At 42.0% G+C, this 13897-nt stretch overlaps 1 protein-coding gene across 1 annotated transcript in view; it reads left to right on the forward strand.

Moving 5' to 3' along the window:
* The window catches only part of rassf5 (Ras association domain family member 5), a 67100-nt gene continuing 53203 nt past the window's right edge, over positions 1-13897 (forward strand). The window contains exon 1 of the mRNA XM_036559457.1: positions 1-430. Within this exon, the coding sequence (XP_036415350.1) occupies positions 1-430 (430 nt within the window). The remainder of the gene's footprint in view (positions 431-13897) is intronic.

The following is a 13897-nucleotide window of genomic DNA, read 5'->3' on the forward strand; positions in this document are numbered from 1 at the left end:
ATGGCGTCCGTGACGCTGGGGCAGCACCCGGCTCAGCACCACCTGGAGCCGAGACTCGCGAGCCACGCAAGCAGGAGAGTCGCACGGAAATCCTCGCGAAAGCGCAGTGCGGAGCGCGCGGCCCGGGAGAACATCAACGCCAACAATAACGGCGCCTTCGCGAGCTGCGGCGCGGACGGCTGGAGGAGCTGCGCGGACGGAGGGCTGCCGGAGGGGCTTCGGCTGCGCGGGGACGTGGTAAGGCGCACGCGGAGCGAGAGACACCGCAGGGAGGCGTGGTCCATCTTCAGCCCACCGGAGCCGCGCGCCAGGACGAACAGCGCGGGACAGACGGGACAGGGCCACCTGTTCAACACGCGCTCTGTCGTGACGCGGGACTTTTGCGACGAGTGCGGCAAAATCATACGGAGCGCCGCGCGCAGGTGTGAGAGTAAGTGAAGCGCCAAATGTTGCTTTACAGAAACTCCAGTTTTCAGGCTCAGCTGAAGCTTAAGGGATGAATTACAGTGACAGTTCCACATGATTCAGTGATTAAAATGTGAACAGAGTCATTCAGAGTGGTTTGTTGAGAAACGCTGCGTTTCAGAGAAACTCACCGAGTTAGAAATGTTCACAGTGGTGATGATGGGAACCAGACGTCTGAAGCGTTTAATGCCTCTAAAAGCCACATCACAGAGAGTTACTACATAGAAATGTTACGAATATGTTGCCTGATGTCTGAGACATTATTTCAAGTTAGTTTTGAGAGAAGGTTTAGTATGTTTTAACCCTTTAATGGCTATATGTGTGTCGTAAACATGGCGACCTCTGGTTTGTATCACCACCACTGTAAAGAAATCTGATTCAGTGCCTTTCTCTACAATACACAGTGGTTTTGTGTAAAGCCTCTCTGAATGACTGTTTCCTCTTTAATCTGCTGCTTTACTGTCCAGCACTGTCAAGGGGAAAAATGTGTGTGTGGTTGGGGGCAGACAGTGATTGATTGTATTGGGGGGAGGAGGCTGAGTAAGGAGGATCAGTTCTAAGTCCTGCACATGTGACCGTTTTGTACTCTTCTTAGTTTGGCTGGTATTTCCTGCTGTAGGGGGCTGTTTTTGTGTCTTGAATCATGTCATAACATCGTCCCAGAGCATTTAATCAAAACAAGGCCTTTAGATACGGGCCAGGGGGTTTACAGAGGAAGCAGGGTACAGAAGGATGGAGGGGGGGTCCCTAGCAGGGGTCACTGTTTGTTTTTCTGTTTCACTATATGTCATGTTTATTGACAGACTATCTGCCCCCGAGCTGTTAGTCAGTGGAGCTTGACCAATCACAGGTCTTCTTTGGGTGATTTGAGGCTGGTGCTAACAGTATGATTGGGCCCTGTGGTCTTAGGCCCGCCCACTTTTGTTATTGGCCCACCCAATAATATTAAGATCTTCTTAATAAGTAAGACAGAAGCACAAATAATAAACTTGCAAAATACGTGCTATATTCAAAATCCTGTTTTTGACATTGACCACTCAGAATTCTGGTTTGTTCAGTGACCATAAGTGTGAGAATGTTTTAGAATGATGCACAACACCGTCATTGCTGCAGATTGACTGAAAGCATGAACACTACTTATTCAAAGCACAAAAATATTGGGAAAAAAATAAAACATAACACATGGCTTGTGCAAAAGTTATGGCACGATTTGTTTTATTTGTTTTGTTTTTTTTTTCAATATGTTACACTCACCTCATCTGTAACCACATTGCACCACAATCACAATATGAATCAACATTATCACAGTATAGTATTTTATCCATATGGTTTTTAGTTGTGTTTGTAAATGTTGTGGATGTGGAACAGCCAGCATCTCTACTATAGGCCTAATTACCTGCAGTGGGAGTAATGGGAGGCCTTCCAGCTAGATAAACACCATTAGGAGGGCACAGTAACCCTCTCCATCACACACAGCCGATTTAGAAACACTTATTCATCCTGTCATCCCGACACTCGCTCGCACTTGCTCACGGCCAGTTTGCGTGACTTTGTTCACACACTAGTTTAATTCAGTATTCACTAAAATTTATTCCCACCAATGATGCAACATAGCACAGTGTGTAATATAGAGATTTTTTAAAATTACATTTTGTGTCAGCTTTAAAGGGGACTTCCAGTGTTTTTGCATTTTTTTTCTAAATTTGTGCTTAATTAAATTGCCATGGTCTCAGCAAAGTTACTGGGTGTTTTAATATGAAATGCTCCTTTGTAGAGAAACTTACCAAGTTAGAATTGTTTAAATGGCAAATGGGTGGTGACGGGAACCAGACATCTGAAGCTTTCAGTGTCTCTAAAAGCTGCCTCACAGAAAGCTATTACAGTAAATGTTTACAAATACAATCTCTGATGCCTGAGACATTGTTTTTATAATAGTTTTCATAGAAGATTTTGGCTTAAAATGTATATCTTTTTCAAATATATTAATGGTGGAGAGATTCATGATTATTTTACCATTAACAACATCATGTATAAAAACTCAGAAGACACATGAAGGTTCACTGGTGATAGATTGACTCATTGTTTTGGAAGTAAAAAAAAAATGACCATATGTGCAAAACAAATGTAAATATAAGGAACCCATGGTTCCTATCACCACCACTGTGTTGGTAAGTTTCTCTGCATCATTTCACGTTAAACCACTCTGAATCCCTTTGTTTACATCTCAATGACTGAATTAGGCAGAGATTTAGACAAAAATCTGTGGAATTCCCCTTCAATGTGTTGGTGAAATCAGGACAGAGGTGGTTCGTCCCGTATTATCTTACTGAAGGGGCGTGCATTTGAGGGAAGATCTCTCCTTCACTCCTCCACCTCCCTCGTCTCCTTCCCCGAAACGATCAGAGCCAACATTCTTTGTCTGTGACACCACTGTCTCAAAAATGACATGAACTGATATGAAACTCAAAGTGGCAAAGGAAATACATTTTATCAGGTTTCTGAGAAACTGAAATTAAAACCTAATAGTGTAGTATTGCAGGTGGAATGATGCTTTGCAGTGAAAGTGAATGTATATGTACAGGTTCTAACATGTCCAGAGATAGAATGATATTCAGTCTTTGCATTTAGCAGGTAGGTATGCTCTTTGAGTCTTACCTGGCCAGCATCAGAGAGATTGTGTGTATGCAGGCATGCCTGTGTAGTGTGTGTGTGTGTGTGTGTGTGTGTGTGAGTGGTGCAGTGCTGAGTTGGCAATGTGTCAGCAGTACTCTGCAGTGTTGGTAGTTACTGCAGTGAGCTGCTTTACTGTCAGTGAGAGGACAGTAAAAGTGCAGGGATTCAGAGAACAGAAGACAAACAGAAAACTGGATTGAGAGTTTTAAGAGGATTTCATGTTCTGCTTCAGAAAGATGCTCTACAAGCCTTTAATTCATCCTCTCCAGTTTATTAGCTCAGATCCAAACAGTGTGAGTCATAATTATACCAGTCTGAGTCACTATGGTACTTAAACCTGATATCATGTACCCTATCATTAAAGCCACAGTTGTTTTTGGACTGCCCCGTTTCTGAATGATGGCTCTACTGATGCAGATTCTGGCTTTAAAAACTGGTGGATTGGAATGACCTATATGCACAATGTCATGTGAGCACAGGCACAGTGTCTCTTGCGTCTGAAACAACCGTTTGATTTACTAAAGCTGGCAGTATAGTTAAAACAATGAAAGAAGTCTACAAATTTGAGTACTGCGAAACACACTGTTGTGAGTATACTTAAAAAAAACTCCTTTTTTAATCATCGTAGTTTTTAACATGTGGCATTACTGGTTCTGTTTTATCTGTTACAGTTTATTAAATCACAGAAAAGCTAAATATCGTGATGCATATTGTGTATCGTGAAAATATCTTGAAGTATTGTGATATATTGTGATTTTTGCCATGTCGCCAACCCCTACCACACTGTACCGTGTGAGAGAAACGCTTTAGTTTTTAGAGGATTCTATTTATAGCCTACACAAATTACTTACACTACACAAAAGTAGTTTGATTTCAACTACTCAGTTTTTGTTTACACTGACAGGTGCAGGCATAAACCCCTAAAGCAATGGCATTACATTGTATAAGGTAGAAATCTGTTGATTTGCTTAGGTTTTTTAACCCAACACTATGATAATGCTCCTTGTATTTTCAACATAGTATGTTAACACCAAGCTAGTGGGGTTTGTTTGGCCCTATGTTGGCTTTCAGTGTCAGCTCTAGTTTAAATAATGATATGATATGCAAGTAACACTTTTTACTTTGTATGTCTCAGCTTTCTTTCTATAAATGCTTGAACTCGAAGTCTGTCTTTTACTGTTGAGCCTCTAGCTGGTTAGCTTTCTGCTGTGCTTTGAGCTTTAATCAGCTGTAGTGGCCGCTGCAAAACTGCATGCTATCCTAGAAATACCTCAGCAACATTTAATGGAACATGGAATGAAAAAAAGTGAGCGCACTTTCTTTAAACAACCATAATCTCAAAATACACATGGAAAAAAAGGTGGGGTAGTGTACAAAACCGTGATGTCATTTCGTTAATATATTTTGCACAGTTCTACAGATAATGCATTCATGCTGATTTTGTAATGACAGTAGATTGACTGGCATTATGATTGTCACTTGATAGATGCCAGTTTTTAATGGCACTGTGAGCGATGATACCCTGATGAAGGTTGTTGAGGCGTCTCAGCTCTTTTCATAATAACTGAAATAAGAGTGCATTCCTTTAAAATTTTTATTTTGTGTCCACTCACTGTCCACACTATTACACTCTTCTGACTTGTTGGTCCACCCTGTAGATGTGAAGTCAGAGGCAGTAGCTCATCTGTTGCTGCTCAGTTTGTGTTAGTCATCCTCTAGTCCTTTGTCAGTGATTGCAAGATGCTGCCCACAGGACTGTTGGTTGGATATTTTGCATTGTTGGACTATTCTCAGTCCAGCAGTGATACAGAGGTGTTTAAAAACTCCAGCAGCACTGCTGTATCTGATCCACTCGTTCCAGTGTAACACACACTAACATACCACCACCATGTCAGTGTTACAGCGGTGCTCGGAATGATACCCCACCCAAATAATACCAGCTCTGAGGTAGTCCTGTTTTGATTACCTACAACAACGTAGTCTAGCTCAGTAGCGTAGCATTTTAAACCATGAACTCAATTATGTTGCGTTTCTAAACAAAGTGGGCTACAGTGTCTCATGTACAGTCTGTCTAATTCAGCTGAATGGGATTTACCGGTGCTTGTCCAACCCTGCGACAATTGCAACAAAAGAGAGTATTTGTCGGCATAAGTTGACCTCAAGTGTATTAATTGTTTTGATAAGTGCCCAAAAGTGGTACCTCTGAACTAAATTATGTGCATGAATCTGTCTTTCCTCCATCTAATATCATTAATACTTACTGTGGGAGTTTGTTTCTTTGTTACTTGTCTGTGTCCTTGTCCTCATTGTTCTCTTGTCCTGCCAGAGCTCTTTAGTAAAGTAAATTAAGACACAGTGCTGGGTCGCTGGGAGCAGGTCTCAGCCTCAGAGGCAGTGAGGCAGAACACTGTGCTCTAAAAGACTGTAATTCTTTTCCATTGAAGTCTCTGTCTCAGAGTGCTGCTGCCTGGCTCTTCTGGTCCTCTGCTTCTTTTTCTAACCTACTTACAGCATCCATCTCTGCTGTGTGAGAGATCTGTGTGGTAAGAGTTTGTGTCGGAGAAGGTCAGAGACCACCCTTCATTTATTTAATCTCCAGTCAAAACAGCCATTAAATACAAGGTATTTATGTGTCATGAGACCTTTCTGAGGAGATTAGATATGAGATCCAGTTGCATAAGAAAAGGGAAAGTCAAAGGAACAAAAATGGAGTTTCAAAAAATGATTATAAGATATGGAAAAAACTCCAAATAATTGTGCAAGACCTGGTAGACCACCAGAACCATCACCATCAGATAAAGTCACTCTTTAAAAAAAATGGTTCTTGAGGAAAGAAATTGGTTCTATGACCATAACCACTCAAAGAACCCTTGGCGTGATTGAAGGGTCCTCTGCATCATGAAGGCGTTCTTAAGAATGTGCTGTAGATGGTTCTATATGGTTCTATATCGCACCCAAAAGTGTTCTTCTGCTGTTATGATGTCAAGCATGTAATAATAAAATAACTCTTTTGGGTGCTACATTGAACCCTTTTCAAAAATATTCTATATAGAACCACATTCTACAGCTCATTCTCCATCAACCTGAAGAACCCTTTCATGATGCAAAGAACCCATAATCATGCAAAGCGTTCTTTGAGTGTTCATGGTTCTTTGTAGAACCATGCTCTTTAGTAAAGAACCCCTGAAGAACCATCCTTTTAAAGAGTGGACCATTCTAAAAACATGGCTGTGACATAGAGTGTGGTGCTGGTACAAATGCATCAGGTACAGCAGCTGTGCTGGAGCTTTTGATGTGTCGGTGTCACTGCCAGGTCGAGAACAATCCACCACCCAAAAATATCCAGCCAAGAGCAGTTTTGTGGTCAGAAACTGACCAGTGGTAAAGGACTAGAGGATGACTAATGCAAACTGTTTATCAACAGATTAAATAAAATTTTCATTGTTGAGAGAGAGAGAGAGGAGAAAATCAATCTCTACTCTAAATCAAATCTCCTGTTTCTGTCCATCAGTAACTTGTACTAAATGCCCACTTTGACTGGAAATGAAATAAATAAAAGGTGGTCTCTGACCATTACACCACATATACAGTACTGTATAATGAGAGAGAGCGAGAGCGAGAGAGAGAGAGCATTTATTTGAGTATGAGGTTTAAACCACTTTTCTTTTAATCATGTGACTTTAATATGGCAAGAGAGCTTAAAGCAGAAGAGCCTGGCTGGATAGTTAGGTTCTTTTAATCTGAGCACATAATGTTCCTCTTTCTGCTTAACATTTAATCCAGTGTCTCTGAGAAGGGAGGATTTCTCCTCTGGAGTTTTGTTGTGGTTTCTCAGAGCAAAACTGGCCACTTAGGAAAGTCCCAGTAGTTTGTGTGTGTGTGTGTGAGAGTTTGTTTTATTTCACTTTTTAAATGCCATGCTCTTTATCTACCTAAACGCATGATCACATGACTTATTTGAACAGTGATAAACTTAGAGTCGTGCTTGTAAACCCACCACTATGCTGTTAAAGGGGAAAACCACTAATTTTATGAAGTCCTTCATAATCAAATTGTTAAGATGTGACTTCATTCATTCATTCAGTGTGGTTTGATGTTGAAATGCTCTGTTCTAGAGAGAGTTTAATGCCTCTAAAGTGTACCTCACAGTAAGCAGTCAACAGGGACGTAGTCCTGGACGTATCACACATTGTTCTGTTAACTTACTATTTGATCTCCAATGAACAGGTAGGTTACTTAGATATAAGTAGTTGAAATGATTATTGTTTTACAGTGTGGCAGATTTGTCTGTTTTTTTTTTTTAACAGAAATGTCAAGCATTCTCTCTCTCTCTCTCTCTCTCTCTCTCTCTCTCTCTCTCTCTCTCTCTCTCTCTCTCTCTCTCTCTCTGTACTACTCTCCCTCTCACTCTTTGATGAGTGGGTCATGGTGCCTCAGAATGAAACCACGGAAGATAAGAGTAGAGTGTAAACAAGCTGGGGATGAAATATGTGATATGTTAACTTTAGGTTCAGGGCTGGTTAAAAGATAGTCGGGATATTGTTCACGGAATAGAAGATATTCCCAGGCCAGGTGAAGCCCTTGCTTGTTACACAGATTGTTATAATTATGATGCCTGATGCCTGAGATATTATTTTACAGTAGTTGTGAGGTAAACCTTTGGCCTAAAAAGTATGTTTAAAGTCTATTCATGGTGGAGGGATACATGCAGGGCACTGTAAGGCAAAATAGTACCCAAAGAAAACTTTTTTGCAGATTTCCCACTATCTTATTATTATCAACATTGCATATAAAATCTCAGAAGACTCAGGTGTAGGTTTACTGTTTGTTTTGGATAGAACATAAAACTAAATAGTCACTAGATTTCTTTACAGTGCAACGTTTCACATCAAACCACTCTGCATGACATTTTTTTACAATTACTGAACTATGCATCCATTTAGAAAAATTGGTGGAATGTTCCTTTAAAGGGCCTGTTGCTGCAGCACAATGGAGCACTTCTGTTTTAGGTTCTGAATTTAGCACTAACATGGTTTTGAAGTGGCCTGCTCCTGTGGCATTCTGGGAAATGGTGTATTTAAGAGGCAGTGGTGGTGAAGGCGGGCTAAAGAGAGAGCGAAGCTGCACAACCCTATTTAACTCGCAGCCCTTAATTATACACACTGAATGACAGAGCTGCTGGGGCAGTGGTTACGTCCATACCATAAACAGCTCACTTCCTGTGTGTTCATTTTTCTCTCCGTTGTTTTTGTTTCACTTGCTTTCCCACTGTCTTTCTCCCTCTATCTCAGTATACAAAATAATGCAGCTTAATTCAAGTAGTTTGTGTGTGGATGCAGATATTGGACTATTACACTACTATTCAAAAGCTTGGAATGACTTTTTAATTGGTTCAATTGGTATAAAACCAATTTGTTTACAGACAAGTGTGTAAAATTAATAGAATATGCTATGACCCTTGCAAATTCACAAACTTAAGCATGACAAATTTCATTTTTTACATAGTTTCTATTTATTTGCTGAGTTTAACACATTGAAAACACATAAAACATAACATATTACTCACATTTCATGTTTTATTTTTTTCAATATGTGAAATTCTGCCAAAAAAACAAAACAAAACAAAGTAGTAACTGTGCATTAAAATGTGCAGAAGGATGTTCTCCGTAGAGCATGTTATTTCTTAACTTAGAAAATAAACAAAACATGTCTTTTGCACACAACTGCATATAAAATAACAGACATTGTCAATGTGCCAAGTGGACGGCTGTGGAATTCTGACTCTAGTGACAGCTGATTGACTGGCATTATAATTGTCTGTAGAGGACAGGTTTATTTGCTCTGTAAACACACATAACAAAAGTTAATTTGTCTGCTCTGGCGGCTCATAAAATAAAACAGTGGATGTTCTTCTCCACAAATGTGCAGCTTTTAAAAATATATAGGCCAAGGTTGTCTGTGTTATTCCAGCACAAGATTTCTCACCAAGAGGAACAGTGTGTTTTTATCTGGCTCTTTGCTGAGTCACTGCACTGGCAGTGAGGATGATGAGGCAGAGGAAGGTTTGTGCAAGGTGAGCGAGGTTTGTTCAGGCCATCCAATGCAGGCAAACACTTGTAGGCAGCAGCCGGTGCCACATGTCTGTGACTATGAGCATCAAAACACTCCTTATGAAAGCCTGTCTCTGCTCATCAGCCTTAACAGCTCTGAGTATGCTGAATATCTCTCTCTCTCTCTTTCTCTCTCAGACACACAGCAGCCCATCAGTCTGGCTTTGCTACTCTAATCTGGCTCATTTTAAGCAGTGAGCACCCTCCCCCTCTTTCTACTCCTCTTTTTCTCGATGATTGAGGGATGTTGCATGTCTGCTCTTGCGCTTAATCCCTGATGGAGTACAACTGCGTTCATCCGTCTTGCAGATGGATTAAGTCTCATGCATGGCTGTCCGATGTCAGATTAATTTTTGTAATTAAAAAAGTTCTAGGAAAACTGCAGTACTAGAGAGAGGAGCGAGTGCTTTCTGGTGATATGAGGGGTGCGATTGAAGAGGTTTAATGTACAATATATGGCATTGCTTAGTTTACAAGTTTTCTAGTGAACCTATATACACTCACTGGACAGTTTATTGGAAACGCCTACCTTACTTAGTTTATAGGCCATCCATATAACTGTACAATTACAGACAGTAGTCCTAATACCCTGCAAAAATGGTCAGCCATCCTTTATCCCATTCATCACTGGTCAGTTTCTGACCACAAAGCCACTTTTGGTCAGATATTATTTGGGTGGAGGATTCTAAACACATGCCTCGAACGTGGTAGTGTGTGGTGTTGGTACAAGTGCATCAGGTTCAGCAGCTGTGCTGGAGCTTTTGATGAGTTGATGTCACTGCCAGGTTGAGAACAATCCGCTGCGCCAAAAATATCCAGCCAAGAGCAGTTTTGTGGTCAGAAACTCACCACTGATAAAGGGCTAGTGGATGACTAACACAAACTGTTAATCAACAGATGAGCTACAGTCTCTTATTGCACACAAACAAGGTGGAGCTGCAAAAGAGGTGTTTCTAGTAAAGTGGCCAAAGAGCGAATGCTCATGTGTCGTTGCACTAGTCGGGCCATGAATGCTGGATATGTCTTTAATACTTAATACTGCTGCCTGCTGAGCTCGGTTTTACACATCATGCAAGAGACCTGAAATTACCATTAAAGTGAAGTTCTTCTATACTTTTAAATTTTTTGATTTGTGTGCAATGCTGTACTGCAGTCTAAATTTCCCTCTTTCATGTGACAAACATCAGTAAGCCATCTAATCGGTTACTGTTGCCAACATTTTTTATTATTGACGTTATCAATAATATTGAGCAGTTGTTACAGTTGTTACATGTTGGTAAGTGACACCGAATCAGTTGACAGACCCATGAAGTAGGACTCTTCATTGTGGATTTTATCATCTGTCTTTTGTTTTTTAACACTGGCATTTAGTCATTGAATGCTTGTCCTCTACTTTACCCCTCAGCTAAAGAGGAAACACTGTTTCATATTTCAAGTGTCTTTGACCCCTCTTTGCACTGTAGACCCCTTTGGCCAAATATTTAATATTGCAAAAGAGAAAAACAGGAATCCTCTCTTGTGCATAACTGCGTTCAAAAGGGCCTGAACTGTCCATAAAGCACTTAATCCACCACTTAACCCCTTCAGCTGCAAAGGCCTGTATGGGGCCCCTCACTTTAATTCCTCACTACATAACTACATAACTTGCATATTAGTTTCATAGTTCTTGCAGAATGTTTTATAATAGTTAGTGAGTGTCATAAAACACACAGTCCAAAATCTGATTGGCTGAGTCTCATTTAAAGCTGTTTTAAAAAACTTGATTTACACTTAAATGACTGTGCACGTTAATTAAATTCAGTAATAAAGTTATTGTACTGTTCATGGGCTACTCTTTCACTGTTCTGTTGCTTTTAAATTAGAACCTACTGTGAGCTACATATTGTGTATTATTTTATTAAACATTGCTGTATCTTACATTGTATTTGTTGTCATTTTATAAAAGAAATAAGCAACTTGAGGCCTTGTGTTGGAGTAGTTTTACCATGATTAAGAGGTTTTGTTAAGCATTGTGAAGGATTAGCAGCTTGTTGCTTTAATAAATCGTAAGATTAAGAAGCAAATAATAAGCCTGCAGTTTAGGGGGCTAATTGCTTTATCTTATAGGATTATACTTCATGGTTGTTCCGGAGTCCATCCTCCTTGTAAATTGGGTTATTTTAGCTGCCATTTCCTTCAGTGGCTTTATGGACAAAGGGAAGGTTCTGGGGTCACCATTTGGTTACCATTCTTATCGAGAAGATCAGCTGTGACGTCCACTTTCTTCTCCCAGTGGCCTGTAGGCTTCTCCTCTCTCATCCATTCCCTCTTTTGCAAGCCTTCTTTTCTTGGACTGTGTAGGTTGGATCTTGCCCCACAAGCCCTTTACATATGTTCTGCTGCATGGAGAGACATTTTAGTGGTCACTGCCGCACAGGCGAAACCTTGTTCAGATGCTTATTAAACAGGAGAGATATTGTGTTGGGCTTTTGAATGCCCCTTTCACTCTGGCTGACAGACACAGGAAGCCTGCTTCAGTCTGCAGCACTCCATAGCTGTTCTGAATCAAAGGTAACCACACATTAGACCTTTAGGATGTGAAGGCCTGAGATGTCCAGGACTGAGACCATGGAGGCTTATATCCTGTACTGCGTATTTACTGGCCACTTTATTAGAAACGTCTTGTAGGTTCACCTTGTTGATGTGGGGTTAGATACTGCAGCCCTGTTGCCATGCCGTTTGTATCAGCCACCCTCTGGCATAACTAGGGTCTTATAAGTCCCAATGCAAAAGAAGTAATTGGAGCCCCCATATGGGGTCTCTGGCTTTTTCAGAGTAATGCATAAGGTAGGTGTATCTCATAAAGTGGTGATAAATAGAAGTACTAGATTCTTGTAAAGTGCTCTGTATGTTGGTAGTGCTGCATTACATAACAGTGTGATTTGGTAGATCAGGATCAGCATGTTCTCTTGTAGTTCAGTGTAAGGAAAGTAGTGGTGCAGAGAGCTAACTGTGACAGAACTGTGGGGAGTTGCAGGATATAATTAGGTCACCCTTGACTCTCCTGTCCTGTCTCTGTCTCTCCTTTTAGCAAAAGGAAATGAAGTAATGCCCTCATAATCTATAGAATAATAAGGTTCCATTAGAATTTATTTACAAATGGATGTTGTTAATCTCATGGAATTCACCATTATTGCTCCTCGTGGGTGGGTTTCGAGTGTTGTGGTGGAGCAATCATGTACGTGCAAGGTCATCAGTATGCATTTTTGTTTGGATGCTTGGGGTTTCGTCATTACAGCAGCAACAGCCCTGCAAAACAGACCATGATGGTGTTTTTTGTGTAAATGTATGTGGCAGTTCATTAGTGTGTGTATATATATAACTGAGTGCTATATTTGCTATAATCATCATCAATAGCAATAGCCCTGCATAATGGAGCAGGATGTTGCTCTCTTCTTTCCTGCTTATACACCACCTAGCGCATAATCATCTCTTTTAATTAACATTATTTTCTATCATTATATGCCATCACAACTGAAGACTGTGCATGCTGGGTTCCTACCAGCCTGTAGAGTTTATGCAGGGAGAGTGCTAGAGAGAGAGAGAGAGAGAGAGAGAGAGAGAGATGTGGTGTGGGACACTTGTCTATCTTTACACTCCTTCACATTCTCTCATGCACTCACACGGCGGAAGTGGAGCAGCCATAGTTGACGACATAGGGAGAAAGTAGGTAGGATGAGTGAGGGAGGGAGAGAGAGGGAAGGAGAGAGGAGAAAGAGAGTGTGCGTATCTGTAGCTTTAAGAAGGCTATGAAAAGCGCGCTGCAGAGGAGGATGTGTGGGTGCTGCATCGGCCTGAGCGCACTCCGCACTGCGTGAGAAAACGGGGATGAGAGAGAGTGGTCGGGAGGCACTGAGTGAGAAAACAAGAGGACAGGAGACAGAGAATGGTCAAGCGGCACTGACTGTGAGAGTGGGGAGGTGAGAGAGAGAGAGAGAGAGAGAGAGAGAGAGAGAAAGTGGTCAAGCGGCACTGAGTGCGAATGAGGGGACAGGAGGGGACAGGAGGAGAGAGAGAGTGGTCGAGCAACACTGAGTGAGAAAACTGGGAATAGTCCGAGAGAGAGAGTGATAGAGTGAGAAAACAGGAGAGAGAGAGTGAGTGAGTGGTCAAGCAGCACTGAGTCAGAAAAACAGGGGGTAGGCAGAGAGCAGGTGTAAAGCAGGATGAGAGAGAGAGTGGCACTAAATGGGTACAAACACAGACAGAGAGAGATTGAGTGAGTGAGAGAGCAGTGAGGTAGGGGCGGTTTGTGTGCATGTGAGAGAGGGTATTGGGCGAGGGTAGGGGTGCAGGGTGGCACAGGGGGCAGGGGTGGGGGGTGTTGAGCCGGAGTGCGCCGCTAAAAGCCCAGCGCAGCTCTGCGATGGTGGAGGCACAGCAGCGGCTGGCACAGGCAGCCCTCAGCACAGCGCCACGGAGACGCCGGCCTCCAGCCCTGGCCGGGACCGCACCTGGAGCCAGCGGGCGTGGAGCTGGAGCTGGGGTCATGGACGCGGCCGGACGCAGATAGCCCCGCCTGGCGGCATGAGGGCAGCTCAGGATGAGGCGGCGGCCGCAGGAGCCTGCTTCACACAGGTGTCCCGCCGCATCGGACGCCTCTTCAGACG

Source organism: Colossoma macropomum, unplaced genomic scaffold, assembly GCF_904425465.1.
Source record: "Colossoma macropomum unplaced genomic scaffold, Colossoma_macropomum, whole genome shotgun sequence".
NCBI classification, from domain to species: domain Eukaryota; kingdom Metazoa; phylum Chordata; class Actinopteri; order Characiformes; family Serrasalmidae; genus Colossoma; species Colossoma macropomum.